The following is a 16,530-nucleotide window of genomic DNA, read 5'->3' on the forward strand; positions in this document are numbered from 1 at the left end:
GATTAAGATGCAGAAAAAAACTAACTGGAATGAGTTTTTCCTCTTAAAGTCCAAGTGTGGTATGAATGTGGTGATAGATATTTGCTGATCTATGCATGTGCGCAGTGATTCTAGGAGCCAGAGGAAGGAAGGGTTGGACAAGTTAAAGGAGGGTGGGGTGGGGGAGGGAGGAAGCAAAGGCTTTGAACACAAGGATGAAAATTTTCAAACTGATGTCTTGCTGATACAGGAGCCAAAATAGGCCAGTGAGCACAGGGGTGCTATTATAAAACTGCCAATTTTTATTAACAGCTATTTCAGTATGTGTGGAGTGCAGGCCTTTGTAATAGCTTATACTCCTCCACAATCGTCTCTGTTCAATTCAGCATAAAACTAACGCCCTAGGAATTCTACTTTCTAGCCTATTTTTGGATGAAGTACAGTTGGAAGCCACAGAGCCCACGCGTGAGATCCAGATTTTGGACCTAGTCCTTTTATGATTGTTGTGATGATGTCTGATGTGACTCTGGAGCCTGCTTAGCACCACTTTAATATGGGGATGGTCACCTTGCTGGGAACCAATGCTGCCAATATTCTAAACCTTCTACTGAAAGAGTGGCTCCTCCAGTTAATGATATCTCCACCAACTGCCAGAGTGAATGCAAAAGGGTTTCAGTGGTAGACGAGCTGGGGATGTTTCAGAGCACAGGTGAATTTCTGGAGACGATAGTGTGTGTAATAGTGATGGGGTGGGTGTGTGGTTGAAGGTATGAAGCCTCCAGAAGGGCAACACTGAGCGCTGGCTCAGTGGCACAGCTAGTAAAGTTTCTGCCTCACAGAGTCAGAGACTTGGGTTTGATCCTGACCTCTGGTGCTGTCTGTTTGCAGTTTACACCTTCCACCTGCAACTGCATGGGTTTCCTTCGGGCGCTCTGGTTTCCTCCCGCATCCCGAAGACACACAGGTTGGGAGGTTAATTGGCCACTGTAAGTTGTCAGTAGTGTGCAGATGAGTGATAGAATATGAGGAGGAATTTGACAAGAATGTGGAGAGAAGGAAAATGGGATTAATGTAGGGTTAGTGCAAACGGGTGGTTGATGGACTTGATGGGCCGAAAGGCCTGTTTTCATGCTGTCTCTCTCTATATTCTGTTGTTTGAATGGTCTGGGCAGGTGGGGAGACCCTGCGTCCTTTTTCCTGTGAGCAATCCGTCACAATCCTGAGAACGTACTGGGCATCTCGGTGGGGCACAGAATAAAGTTACAGGTTTGACCTTGTTTGTTTGATGAAGCTGCCTTTAAACATGAGTGCAAGGACAAAATCATAACAAGGCATTATTCCTGAAATTGCTTCCTGCTTTGTGTTACTAAAGGCATTTCATTGTAGTGGCAGTCCACTGTATACTACCTCTGAAATTCGATTCCATTGGCTTCAATAGAATTAGTTTCAGAGATGATCTATGAAGCTCTGCCAGTATTATAAAGCACTCACAATAGGGAATGAATTTCATAATCTATTAAATGTTCTAATTATGACATATGCTCTTCACTATCACATCATGCATCTGGATGTTTCCTCCCCAGGGACACACTCTGCAACTTTACTCTTTCCCACTAGGTGGAGCTTCATGAGTTCCAGGGATATTAGATCCACACCCACCATCCCAAAAAGCACAGAGAAATGTGCATTGTCTTGACTGGCTGTAGGAGGCATACAGTTAGGGGAATCGTGCACTATAAGAGAACTGACAACTGCTCACTCTATTTATCTGAATTCTAAACAGGAAATGTTGGATACACGTGGCAGATGAACCAATATTTGGTAATTTGTAATTGGTTTATTATTGTCACATGTACCGAGATGCAGTGAAAAACTTTGTTTTGCATGCCATCCATACAGATCATTTTGTCACATCAATGCATTGAGGTAGTACCAAGGAAAAGCAATAACAGAATGCAGAATATAGTGATACAGTTACAAAGAAAATGCAGTGCAGGCAAACAATTTAGGTGCAAGGCCATGATGAAGTAAATTGTGAGGTCAAATGTCCATCTCATCATACATGAGGTCCATTCAATGGCAGGATAGAAGCTGTCCTTGACCCTGGTGGTACCTGATTTCAGGTTTATGTATCTTCTGCCCAATGGGTTGGGGGAGAAGAGGTGAATTTCCATAGTGGCTTTCAAGACCTCAAGTCATCCTAAGGAGTTTCACAATTAAGTTCTTTTTGAAGTGTAGCCATTCTTGAAGCACAAGAGCCTCCACATTTGAAATGAATGGCAATGAGCTTATGGAAAAGCAAAATGCTGCAGATGATGGAAATCTGGAATAAAAAAAGTGAAAATTCTGGGGACACTAAGCAGGTCAGGCAGCACCTGTGGAGAGAGGAGACTGAACATTTCAGGTCGATATCCTTTCAGAGGTAACATGGCAATGATGAAATTATTTGTTTTACTGTTGTTCACAAAAGAGTGAATGTTAGCCAGGACACGGGACAAGGAACCTTCTTCTCCCGAGAGAGCAAACAGAGCCCCAGTTCAACATTTCATTCAATAGATGGCACCTCAGACAGTTGGGCACCCCCTTTGTACTGCCTTGATTATGTGCTCAGGTCTCAGGTAGGACTCAAACCCCAAACCTTCTGATTGTTGCGCCAGAATACAATGAAATGAGTTGCGAGTTAATGCCCCAGTAGCCATTGTAAATGTAACAGTGAATTCACAGCACCTGCTGCTACTAATGGATAAAGGTTGGGGCAACTAGTCATAAGGAAGAGGTACGTTGTGAATTCCAACTCACTATAAGTGGAATCACGCTGCTCTGTCATTGGCTCACAAAAGAAAACCAGCTGATGAGGCAGAAAGGAGTAAAAAAATGTTCGGGTTAGGCAAGGATGGCTGAAAGGAAACTCGGGTAGATTATGGGTTATTTGCACTGAATAGCCTGACCCTGTGCGGAATATTCTATGTAAAAGTCATTCGCCCTCAGCCTCCCATAAGAACCAAGAGCTGGCCGAATTCGCATTGTAAATATGGATTAAACTCAATGCAAACAATTCTGGTTGGTCTTCGATGATGGAAGAAGTCTGTCACTAACAAGGTTGTAATACTTTGAAGCCCAGGAAGGCAACAATTGCAGAGTCTCCATCCTAGGTTTCTTGAAGTCTTACATTTCAACCGTTTTTAAAAACTCTCTTCTAACTCCATTTTAATCTCTCTTAGTCCGCTTTCCTTTTTCCCCTCCCTGATGTCACTTGGATTCACCCCGTTCCCATCTCTGCCTTTCCCACTGTTTCATCCAAAGGGTTCTTGAATTTCATTGGTTAACTGGCGGGATATCTCTCCAGGCTCCTGGATGACCCAGATGCTGGAATCTGGAGCAAAAGAAATCTGCTGGAGGAACTCAGGTGGTCGAGCAGCATCAGGAAGGGGGGGGGGGTGTGGTGGGAGAAGGAACTGTTGACGTTTCGGGTCGAAACCCTGCATCACTCCTGATGTATCAGCCACAGATGCTCCAGATTTCAGCATCTGCAGCCTCTTCTGCCTCTGCTGGAGGAACTCAGCGGGTCAGGCAGCATCTGTGGGGGTTCATCCGGAGGAAGGGTCTCGACCTGAGGCGTCGACTGTCCATTTCCCTCCACAGATTTGTTTGTGTTTGTTTTTGCAGTTTTTTTTCTCTTTGAAGTTGAGACATAGATGGAATGACGGATCGTCTTGGAAAGGCTGAACGGCCTGTCCTGTTCTAGCAAAGGACTGAGGTCACAGATCAGCCGGGATCTAATTAAATAGCGGAATTGATCGAGAGGGGAGAATATCCATCTCTTCTCCAACCCCTGATTGCATGAATTTCTCTCCGGCGAAATGTGCTTGGTTGTATGACTATAACTCTTCTGAATATATTGCACTAAATCAGAACCACCAGACTGATTGATTATCCCAAAGCGCTTAGAAAGAGATATGAAGGCCCTTTTTTCAAAGTAAAGGAATAGATGAAATTTCAGCTGAGCCAGCAGGAGGAACGATCGGAGCACTCTGCTAATTGACAAGAAGGATGATCAAGGGCCATTTAGCGCAACAGACTCCAGGCTGTCTCCTAACTCATGTTTGTGTGTTTAAGAGAGAGAGAGACAGGTTCTGTTTTAAGCAACTTCTTCGAGTTGGTTGGTGATCCCGCCTCCTTCAAGCCTCCCCACAGGAAGTGAGACGTGAATGGCAAGGAGGGGCAGTGAGAGGGGCAGTTCTGTTGGATGGTGCCTTTGCTGGGAGGGTGATGAGAAAGCGAGGATGAGCTGCTGGAGGGACTAAACAGCGATCTCCTTCCCGCCCCGCCGCCGTTGTAGCTCCGGGTGTTCTCTATGCCCCGATGGTGCTGTTGGTAGCGTTGGGCACGGTACCAGCTTGGCGGCGTGTGGCACCGACACAGGTAAGAAATAAGCTCGGCACAGCTCGCTGCCTCTCTTCGCCTGTCGCTCCTTTTGTTTGGAGGGGAATAGCGATTCTAAAATCGCGGCCAGATTTCCCGACAGAAACATTTTTTGCTCCCCCAACCTCAAGTGTGTGACGAACGGTCAATCTTTGCAGCCTTGCTTTGACTAATCCAACAATGTAGTATCAGCATGTTTGATATTTGAACCGGATTTGTCACTACTATTGTTCTGGATTGCAACGGCAAGAGCTCGTACCTTCTGTCCTGCTTTTATAACACTGTTTTAACATACAAAAAGCACCACGTTTTGAGATAAACCATTTTATTTCCTCGGCTGAGCGCAGCTAAGTGTTCCTGATGGTATTGTATGTTTCTGGCGATATTCGGAATGGTTTTGATGTGTGCTGACATTCAGCGCTCTCTCTCGCTCTCTCTCCCTCCCCTCTCTCTCGTCCCTGGTCGATGCATTGTTTGCCGAGGACCAGTCCTGCAAAGCGTTTAGCTTTAGTTCAATGTCAAGCCATTGTTGCAAAGCAAACAACCACACACATTCCCCTCGCTAAAGGGGATCAGTCCACTCCTTTAAGGACTGCATTGGAAAAGCTATTAGGGAAACTTAATTTCTTTTAATCTGAAATGTATCTGAGGGTAACAGTCCCCTTATTATTTATTGCGTGGTTACGCTGCAGTTACAGGGAAATGCTGAGCAGATTGGATCTGTAACAGATTAGTAGGTGGCTAACAACTCTCTTGTTTCGCGATGTGCGTGTATTTTGAGTTAATCTCGACACTATCCACTCCTTGAGAATGGAAATAAGGATTGACAAGAACTGTATCACTCTGTAGTTCTACAAACTGTGTCCAGTTTGAAGAGACTGGACTCTGTGTACACTCAGACACAGTTACCAAGAGAAGAGCAAACCCTTCCAGTCATTGACTCACCCTTGACTGAGCTGGGTTCCTTTAATTCAGGGATGTTGCATGTGTGACTGGAGATGTCCTATATTCATTTCTCCCCCTGGGTATCTTAAGGGAAAAGGAAACTCTCTTCATTGAACACTTGTTTCTGTGTGACTCCACTGTTGCAAGAGGAAATATTAGGATTGTTTTAATTAAAGTATTCAGAATGGGATTTATGAAGATTTGTGATTAATCAGTTTGCTTTACCATCAAACCTGTTAGCTACATGCAAGCCTGTCCCAATGATCCATTTATTCATTAGGCCCTGTGTGTATTTTCGGCGATTGTTTCAATCGATATAGGGATGCTATCAACTGCGCCGCATTTTTTGAACTTTACAACTCAGTCCGCCGTGAGCGTTGATTTACTGAAGCTATGAAATCCAGGAGTTTGCTCTGTGAGTAAGCATACTCCAATCCGGGTTCGAGCCAGTAATTTTAACTCCAGTATTAGTATCAGGCAACAGTAATTCAGCCACCATTGTCTGCTTGGAGTCCGCTCCGAGGTATCACGTGTTAAGAAATCCCATCTCACGCTCCATCATGTTTTATGTCAAACTGTTTGCGATTACTTTTGTCAGTGCTTGCTGGGCTCACTGTGTCTGCACCAGCGGAACATAGAATATGAAGACTGCTTTGTGTTGAGAGGGGTGGATATTCCGCATTTCGCTAAATCCAGCGGATAAGTAGCCCTGATTACAGAATAGCTGAATTTATGATCTCTAATCCACCATTCATCTGTTAATTTTAGCCTTTCTAAGGTTACAGGAAATTTGGGAGATAATTCGCATTTTCAGAATAATTGAGAGAATATTTGGGCTTCCTATAGTAAACGCATTGCTACCGAAAAGTCAAGGATACAGCTTAGAAACGTCTGTCGTCTGTCCATGTGCTTTCACTTGGAGGATCTAATTTATGGAAAAAAAATACAGGCAATCAGCTGCTTTTCATCAGTCTTGCCCTCTCACTTGATGTATGATGCATTAAAATGCAGCACACTGATGTATCTTATTCAATTCTGTCCCCTTTTCTTTAAAGGATGGAAAATTATGGCATTTGTTGAAGTATTGGGAACTTCAGTTTGGTCCCAATGTACCTTAAAAATAAGTGCCCAATGTACTTTATAAATCACGTTCCTGTGCAAGCTTGTAATGGACAGCTACAGAAGATTCATTTGCGACTTTTAAAAGCTTATTTTTTGGATTAATTCTAATCAAACATCAGTGTTTGCAAATATGTCTATTGAGTTGTTTTCCCACAAATACCTCTACGACATTTAAGACACATTTAGATAGACACATAACTAGGCAAAGCATAGAAGGATACGGTCCTAATGCAGGAAAATGGGATCAGTGTAAATGGACAAAAAGGGTGGTATTGACATAATGGGCTGAAGAGCCTGTTTTCTGTGCTGTACCATTCTTTGACTCCGACGATCTCACAGTCTTTTTGCAATTTTGAAATGTGAACTGATTAATCTTTGATAGAAGTAATACAGAAGCAACATTGAAGAAGAGAACCTTTGCTTATAAATGAAGTATGGGTTTGCAGCCTTGGCGTCATATTTGACTCCACAACTAGATTTTGACCATATATTTGCACCATCACTAGGACCATCGATTTGCATCTCTGCAACGTTCCCAAACTTTGGCCCTGACTCAGCTCAGCTGCTCCTTGTCACCTCTATTCTTGACTATTCCACCACTCTCCTGACTGGCCTCTCTCCTTCTAAATTTGCCTTTACCCTAACTCACACTACATCCTGTCAGTCCATGTACCTTCACTGATTTCTTATTTAGCAAATTCTTGATTTTAAGTTGCTCACCCTTTAAGATCTCTGCACTACTCCAACTCTGAATCTCACACCTCTCTGAATTTAATCACTCCACTCTGTGCCTTCAGTTGCCAGGGTTTTGGTTATCCACACTATTATGTGCCTTGGAAATCATTGTTCCTTAGCTCCATGGAACATTTGCTCTATTAAAGACATCATTAATTGCCAAGATTGTATCTTAACGTAAGAATAATAAATATTTGAGAGAGAATGGAATTGAAAGTTATGTTGATGAGGTTAGACAAAGAGAGTTGAGGGATGACCACATGGAGTATCAGCCGCAGCGGAGAGGTTTGGCTTGTTTCTGTCTTGGAGACTTGATATCATGTTCCTTACACTGATGGGATGGTCTTTTTTCTCTTGACGTGGAGGAGGCTGAGGGGGAAACGTGACTGTGATGTAGTAAATTACGAGAGGCATTGAAAGTGTAGATAGTAAGAAACATTTCCCCATGACGCAGGTGTCTAAAGCTAGAGGATGTAGGTTTATGATGAAGTGTTGGAGGTATAGAGGGGATTTAAGGAATAACCTTTTTACCTAGAGGATAGTTGGAATCTGAACCACACTGCTTGAGCAAGCAGTAGAGGCAGAGACTCACACAATATTTAAGCAGTATTGACATGAGCACTTGAATGACGAAGGCACAGAAGTCTATGGACCAAGCAACCAGCATAGATGGTACTTAATAATGGGCAGGGACATGGTGGCCTGTTCTCTTGATGTATCCACTATGACTACAGAATATTTTCTCCTTGATTTGCTTTAGGGAGCACTAACGATTAAAACGGAGCAAATTGAGGGAAGACTGTGGTTAAAGTGGAATTATTTGGTTTTCAGGTGTGAAAGACTCTGAAGTCTATCCCTCTTCCAAGAGCGATCCGATGCATCAGAATGGCTACGGAAGTGAGCAATATTCAGAGGAGTTACTCTATCATCCCTTGCTTCATATTTGTGGAGGTAAGTGGATGAAACTGTGCATGCTGGATCATTTGTAAGTAATTGCCCCTAGGCTGGTACAACAAGATAATACACTTCAAGAGGAGACTCATATCTATAAGGCCACCTCACTCAAAGTGCATTACACCGAGAGATGTACTTTTTGATGTGTAAGCATTAGAAACGCAGCACTAATTTGGATGGAGCAAGCTCATGTTAACAGCAGTAAATTAGTCACCAGAAACTCTGCTATTGTGACGCTGAGTGAGAGATAAATATTGACCAGGACACTGGAGATAAGTACTCTGCTCTTCTTCAAGACAATGCTGTGCAGTTTGGTAACAGCCGCACATGGGATCAACCAGTCTCAGCTTAACATCCTCACCTTGAAGGGCAGCACCTCCTCTGCACTGGAGGGTTGCCTAGGTTTTTGTGCACTGCAATGGGACTGGCAGATGGAATACAACATAGAGAAGTGTGGGGGTCATGCACTTTGGTAGGAAGGATGAATGTGTAGACTATTTTCTAAATGCGGAGGAAATTCAGAAATCAGAGGTGCAAAGGGACTTGGGAGTCCTAGTTCAGGATCCTCTCAAGGTTAACTTGCAGGTTGAGTCAGTATTAAGAAGGCAAATGCAATGTTAGCATTCATTTCGTGTGGACTAGCTATAAATGCAATGACATATTGCTGAGGCTTTATAAGGCATTGGTGAGATCACATTTGGAATATCGTGGGCAATTTTAGGTCCTCTTATTGAAGGAAATATGTGCTGGCCCTGGAGAGGGTCCAGAGGAGGTTCACAAGAATGATCCCAGGAATGAAAGGCTTAACATATGAGGAACGTTTGATGTCTCTGGGCCTGTACTTGATGGAGTTCAGAAGGATGAGGTGGGATCTCATTGAAACCTACCAGATACTGAAAGGCCTGGATAGAATGGATGTGGAGAGAATGTTTCCATTAGTAGGATACTCCAGGATCTGAGGGCACAGCCTCTATACTGATGTCCCTTTAAAACTGAGATGAGGAGGAATTTCCTTCATCCTGAGCATGGTGAATCTGTGGAATTCATTGCCACAGAGGGTTGTGGAGGCCAAGTCATTGAGTGTATTTAAGGTAGATAGGTTCTTGATTGGTAAGGGGGTTAAGGGTTACGGGGACAAGCCAGAAGAATGGGGTTGAAAAAAATCAGCCATGATTGAATGGGGGAGCAGACTCGATGGCCTGAATGGCCTAATTCTGCTCCTATGTCTTATGATCTCATGGTACTCACACCTTGTGACATGAAGGCAGGAGTGCTCCCCATTGAACCACAACCGTCCCCAATATAGAAATCTCTTAAAAGAGCACTTCAAGCAAAACATGTATTGTGGAGTGTGGTGGTTTAGGATGAAACTTTTTAAGTATTGATAGTTGGAAATTTTTATTGAGACTTGACCAGAAATTATGTGCGGGACACAAGCAGGGTGATAACTGCTGGTGGAATAGTTTGAGTCCATGCTGAAGATGAGGAAAACTGAGTCAGGCCAGAGGAGGGTAAACAGAGGAGACACAGCTGCATTGTGTGAAGTGTGTCTTTATACATGTGTGTGGGCCTGTGTGGATATTATACTGGGAGTAAAGGATAAAACTCTTCAAGCAAGTTGCTATTCACCATAGTACTTAAAATGTCAACCTGATTCAGGAGCACTGATTAAAATTCTATTTTGGCACTGTTTTAAAAGACTTGTGAAGTTGGGGAGAATACAGTGGGATCAGTTTAAGATTTGTTTAAATATTGTTTGATGGCTGGCAGTGACTCGGGGGTCAGAATAGCCTGTTTCCGCACTGCATGAGCTTTACTGTAAGATTAGGGGACAATTCTACTCCATACCAGGGTGTAGACCACCCAAGGGGAATGTTGTAAGTGCTGTGGGTCTTTGACTTGTGTGTAATGGCTGTTAACAGTGAATGGGACACTGGGTTATATTGGCTGATATGACGGTCAGGAGTCATGTTAAAGCTGCATGGTCATTCCCCTCCTGGAGAACACCATGTGGTACAAGGAGTAACAGGAACACAGTGGGAGAGAGACCAGGCTGATATTGAGGGCTATTGGGTAAAGTTTTGAGGAACAACATGATGACTTAAGGTTGGGTAAAAGTGATATGTTTATAAAGGACAGTTTGCACAGATTTGAAATGTCCTCCATTGAGTTTGGAAGATTAAGATGAGATCTTATGAGGGTTTAAGATAAAGGAACTGATAAGGTGGATCACAAGAAACTATTTCCTTGGGTATGAGAATGCAGAACAAAAGGACTTGAGCTTAAAAGGAGGGCTTGGCCTTCAAGGTAATGTTGGGAAACATTTTGTCACATAAAGGATCATGAAAACCTGGAGCTCTCCCTCTTCAAAAGCTGTTGATTATAACGTTGGTAAATAGCGTTACCTGTGGGTTAGAGTCATAGAGTCACAGAGTTGTACAGCACGGAAATAGGCCCTTCAGCCCACCACATCTGTGCCAACTTTTTGCCCATCTACGCTAATCCTATTTGCCTGCATTAGGTCCATATCCTTCAAAATTTATGTACCTGTCTAAACGTCTCTTAAAGGCAGTGATTGTATGTGACTCCACCACCTTCCCTGGCAGCGAGTTCCAGATGTCAATCACTTTCTGTGTAAAGAAAACTTTCCCTTCAGATCCCCTTTAAAACTCCTTCCTCTCACCTTAACCCTCTGCTCTCTTGCTTTTGTTGGGTTAATAAGGTCCCAGAATTAAGATGTATCTCTTGTGGGACCAAACCATACTGGACCCAGCCGCTGCCTCAGACTTCCTACTTGCAGTACCCCTGCCTTCTGCACTTCTTCTGGGTGTAGAGGGCTCACGTCACAGACAGGAGGAGTTCCACCAGGCGGGACTGGCTTTGAGCAGCAAGTGAGCCTCAGGTGGCTTTCTGAGGCCCCGCCCCAGAATTCATTGGCAGCCTTTGACAGCTTGCTCCATCAAAAGCTTTTTACCAGCTTTTAAATATCTTTGACAGAAACATTTAAACTCGATTCAAGTAGATTTAGTTAACTCTCCGCAATAAAACAAATAAGAATTAATTCAAAGTGCACTAAAATACCAACAAATAATTAAAAGCATTAAAATGAATTAAGTAAGTACAGCATTTATCTGCACTCATCTTTTGCCACAAGGTAGTTGACCCCCCCATCAAATGTACAAAGTTGCACTTTGAACACTGGGTCTCCCTGGTGTAAAGCTGAGGGCTGTCCATGAAGTGAATCCAACCCTCTCCTCAATACGTCAGTCTCCTGATGCTGGGCTCAATGGTGAGACAGGCGAGGGAGCTGACCCTCAGATGCATTGGCATCTGATCTTCATGGTTCTCCGACTTCCAAGATTGACTGCAAACGCATGGAAGTCCGAGACTTCCCGAGGCATGAGCAGCTGACAGGCAGGGCAGTGTGACTCATTCATCCGGGGGAACAGGTTCAAACTGATAAGTTGTTCCAAATACAGGAAATGTATGAGTTGAACTTTGTGTTGAAAAGGGAGACTTCACTGTCAGACTGCATTCATTTCTCGTCTTTTTGAAAAAGTCAGGAATTATACCCAATTGTCAGAAGTATGAACTTTATTATCCAAGTGGTCAATAATAGAGATTTAAGGCACTGTAATTTGGAAAGCATGGCAGGCAAATTGAAAACAGTGAGCTCTTGACAGTCCATGCCAGTCAGACTGTCAGTCATAGGGATGTAGGGTAAAAATTAAGTATCACCAAAGCCCTGTGGGGAACTCTTCGTTGATGTAGTGCCACTGAACCCTTTCCCTCTGCAGAGGTTAGTCCAAGGCTCAGTTTTATGTTCCACTATCAGGAAAGGCACAACCATGATATGGCCAGCACCATTTCGACCCAACCATCTTTCCTTGGGACTCAAAGCTGAGGAGAAACTGACATTGTGTGGAATGTTAGGAAGTGGAAGATTGAAGAAATGGGGCAGGCTGGGTGGGAGCAGACCATTTGGCCCATCGAATCCGTGCTTGCAGACTCTAGTTGGACACTTTCCTGAAGGCATCACAATGTAGCCCATTGACTCTACTCTGTGGGTCCAGATAGTTAGTCTTTAACCATGGTCTCCAATGTTCTGCTTGCCAACAAACATCAGTGTTAAAGGAAAAAGAAAAGCAATAATTTTTAATGGCTTTCTCCTTGAATTGAGAGGAGATGAGCCTTTAAATTTTTGGGGGCACCAGGGGATTCTTGGTGGATTGGCAACTCCAGTGAAAGAGGCTTTAAGAGAGAGTTTCAGTGGGTTGAGGGATTACAGAGCAGCATGATTGCCTGGTTGTCTCACAGCTCCAGTGACCCAGGTTCCATCCTGATCTCTGGTGCTGTCTGTGTGGAGTTTGCACGTTCTCCCTGTGACTGCATGGGTTTCCTCCCACATCCCAAAGACATGTTGGTCAGCAAGTTAAATGGCTACTGCAAATTGCCCTTAGTGTGTAGGTGAGATGTAGAATCTGGGGGTGGGGTGGGGGGAGGTGGGGTGAGTTATAATGTGCGGCAGATAAGTTACAGGGAAAATTAGTGGGGAAACAGAACCACTATGTGAATCAGCATAGACTTGATGGATCGAATGGCCTCCTTCTCTGTCCCGCACCCTCAAAAGTAGACCAGGTTAGGCTGCCACCACCTTTGCAGCATATTGTCCCAGGTCTTCCAACCCGGCACAAGTGTTTCCCCACACCTCCCTGCAGATGCTTTGTTTCCAGTGTTGGGATCTTCCTGAGTTGGGAACAACACCTTCTGCCCAAGCTCCGAGTGTTACTGAGGGTTTCTGAATGCCGGACATAAACAAGCACTCAGTGCCTCAGTAACACTAACGGCTTTGACAACCTGTGAGTTTGGAAGTGGGGGCTCACCGGCTGTCAGAGCCATCTTGTGAGTACATCCAGTTGCCCGCACTGAGATGGGCCCTGTGCATTGCCAGGCTGTGCCAAGGTGCTGGGAAACATACTCCCCATGGAAAACTAAGCCCGGAGGCCAGACTGCAACAGTGGCGTGGCCTGGGGAAGGGGGGAGGAAGGCAGGTGGGCAGTAATTTCAGGACAACAGTAGATCTGTCCCAATAACTCACCGGAGGTAACTACTTCCCGCCTTCTCAGTCAGTGCTCCTGTCATTTTTGGACCTTCTCTAATCCACTATGGAAAGGAAGAGCTGCATTGATATATCTCCTTTCCTGACCTCAATATGTCCCAAGGAAACACAGTAGACCAGTCCCAGTTTTCTCCACAGCACCCTCAAAGTCCATCATAAAAAGATCATCTCATACCCTCATGCCATCTCCAAGGCCTTGATGTTCTGTGCCAAAAATGGCGCACAAAACACCAGATCCACACATTGATTCACCAAAATGGCTTCACCATTGAGTTATAGGGTGTAACTACCATGCATTTGTATTAGGAAAGTCTACGGGGCTGATGCATGGACGTTGTGAGGCTGAGCTCTAGGTATGGTGTTTTGCAGGAATACTTTGTGTCCTGCACACCATTCTCCCATTGAGCTTGGTGTGGGTTACGGAGATGCACTCCCATTCTGTGCTGTCAGCTCGTAAAGTCTGCACTGAGGTCAGTAACGGTCCTGAGTGGAGCAACTGGCAATCGAGGAGCCGTCCCCAGAACCGGTTCCACCACTCAATTCAGATCAGACCTGTCTCTACCTCCGTCCCTTTGCCAGCCTTTGCTGCATGTTCCCTGGTCATCTTACCCAGCAAAGACCTGCTGATATCCCAGACCTGATGGTTCCAAGAATGCATCAGCATCCACTGTATTAAGCCAGGGCGAGTTACAGAGTTTCACTTGACTTTGATGAAAAGGTGCTCCCTGACTTTGATTCCAAATGACCTTGCTCCAGTTTTAAGATTGTCTGCTGGTCTGGATTCTCATTGTGTCTCTGCCTCATGATAACAGTTTAAAGACCTTTATCTGAACACCATCCATACAAAGGGGAATCCTTCAACTGCAACTCATCGCTTATAATTTAATCCTTTTAAGCCCCTGTATCATGTTGGTGGATCTATGCTGTGCCATTGTCATTGAGTCATAGAGAGATACAGCAGGCCCTTCAACCCATCGAGTCCGTGCGAACCATCAAACGATAAGTAACTCATTTTATTCTCCCTACATTTCCACTCCCCACCCCCCCCCCCCCCCCAAGATTCTACCACTAACCTGCACTAGGGGCAATTTACAGTGGCCAGATAACTTATCAACCTGCAAGTTTTTGGGATGTGTGAGGAATCCGGATCACCCAGAGGAAACTCACATGGTCAGAGGGAGAACGTGCAAACTCCACACAGACAGTGCCCGAGGTCAGGATTGAACCTGGATCCTCAAACTGTGAGGCAGCAGCTCTAAGAGCTGCACTACTCTTCCACCCAAGGGTCATGGGCAAACATAACTGAGGGTCATCTTCACCTTTGGGCACTCAAGAGTGTATTGCTTCATCTAGGTTGTTTCTGCCTGTGCTGGTGATGGGATTCAGCAAGGATTTGTCCCCCTCATCCCAATGGTCATTAAACACAGACTTGAATGTATATACTCTAATAGGTCTGTTTCAAGTACCCCTCCAAAAGGAGTCAAATTTAAATCCCTGTGCAGGCCCCAGGGAGAGAATCCAAAACTATCTTAAATATAACTCAGTAATCAATTAATCCAGAGTGTGGTGGGAATGTGGAACCTTCCATCAAAGAGAATGCCTGAGGCAAAGAGTGTTGATGCTTTAAGGGGGTGCTGAGCAAATACTGAGAAGCGGGAGGGTGTGGTGATGGAAAGGGAGGGGCTTGTGGTGATAGAGAGGGAGGGGCTTGTGGTGATGGAGAGGGAGGGGCTTGTGCTGACACAGCACTGGCATGGTTCATTTCTCCTGACCGCCTCTCCCTGTGTTATATCTTCAGTGTTGGTTATCGGACTCGGTAGAGATCCCTCTTTGTCACATGGTGCCAGTCAGAGTGCATCCCCTTTATTGCTACGCCGTGGAGTGGAGACTGGGGCCCTGATACGTGCCCTAAACAGTGGCAGTTTTCTGTTGTTCTCCTCCTGTGAATTTCAGAAGCAGTGTACCTCACACTATTTTGTGTGTTTAGGGTGAATTTCCCAACTGATCAACAACCAGAGAGAAAAGAATTCTTCACTAGAATGATCAGTGAAGACAAAATTTGTGTGTGTGCATGTGTGTGCGTGCGTGTGCGTGCGTGTGCATGCGTGCGTGCGTGTGCATGCGTGCATGCGTGTGCGTGTGTGTATTTTATATGAGTATTTACTTTATTTTACTTGCTTATAATAAAAATAGATCCCAGGCTTATCAAGTTGATGGAAAATGGACAGGTGCTTGGTCGACTTACTTGCTTCTGGTCATTGAACGGGGAGCCTATCTGATCCATGCCAGTCTAAGGAATTCAGGCTCAGTTTTAGGTTCGGATTTGGTATTCCTCCAGCCCTAGGTTGCAGGAGTTCTAACGCTGGTTTGCCCCTGCAGTGTAACCTGTTTTAAATACAGACCAGTTGACTGAGCCCTGCCCAAGCCATGTAGCATCAAGGTGTTGGTCCACTGACCCACACATCCTACACTTGCTACCCTGGAGGGGACTGAGTGTACTGAGTGCTGTCACATTCTGGTGAAGAGCAGCTCATTTGATCTCCACGGTTACTGAGTAGCTTCAAGAAAGAGCTTGCAAGGAGGACAAGTGCCACCATTGATTACATGGCCTCTCATGCTCCTGTCTCTGAAGCATGCAGTTGTCGGTTTGAGTCCCACTCGAGCTCTAACACCTTCAGTGATGCAGACTGACACTTCATGCTGTAAAGACGGAACTCATCACCGTCAGAAATGCCAGCACTTCAGATGAAATCTCGGTACAGTTCTCTGTCAGAACATCCAGAGAGATTATGCCGATCTGATCTCCTGTTGCTTTGAGTTCTTCTGTCCCCAATAAACACCAAACTGTGTAGTTTTGTTTATTTCAGCACAGTGCATTTTGGAGTATACTGACTACTTGGTGAACTGGGATAATGACCATTTCAGCGATGTACCAACCTGGTGTGTATCTGTCAAGACTTCCACTTTAGATGCCCATCATATTACAGAATTCCTGTACAGTAGCACCCCCTGGAGAATTGTGGTGGTAATTAGACAGGACCAAGCATCATTGGATGAACCCAGGATTGGTCATCACAGCACAGCACTGAAGCAGGTCCTATGCCAGCTGTTTGTTAGTGGGTGGGGTAGTACCACAAACTGATCTTCTCCTAACACTTTGTTCTCTCCATCACCTTCTGATCTTCACCCCCAACTCTCTGATCTGCTCCAATGACTTTCTGATCTCGCCCCAGTCCCCTAATTGGTCCATCAAA

At 44.8% G+C, this 16,530-nt stretch overlaps 1 protein-coding gene across 7 annotated transcripts in view; it reads left to right on the plus strand.

The window, feature by feature from the left end:
- Window positions 1–4,221: 4,221 nt before the first annotated feature.
- The window catches only part of plppr1 (phospholipid phosphatase related 1), a 97,418-nt gene continuing 85,109 nt past the window's right edge, over window positions 4,222–16,530 (plus strand). For all 7 annotated transcript variants that reach the window (XR_007956631.1, XR_007956632.1, XM_052019690.1 and 4 more), the window contains exons 1-2: window positions 4,222–4,401; window positions 8,035–8,154. Coding sequence is in view for 5 of the 7 variants with exons in the window: in XM_052019690.1 (XP_051875650.1) it covers window positions 8,089–8,154 (66 nt within the window). In the remaining 2 variants the exon portion in view is untranslated. The remainder of the gene's footprint in view (window positions 4,402–8,034; window positions 8,155–16,530) is intronic.

Source organism: Pristis pectinata, chromosome 7 (assembly GCF_009764475.1).
Source record: "Pristis pectinata isolate sPriPec2 chromosome 7, sPriPec2.1.pri, whole genome shotgun sequence".
Classification (NCBI taxonomy): domain Eukaryota; kingdom Metazoa; phylum Chordata; class Chondrichthyes; order Rhinopristiformes; family Pristidae; genus Pristis; species Pristis pectinata.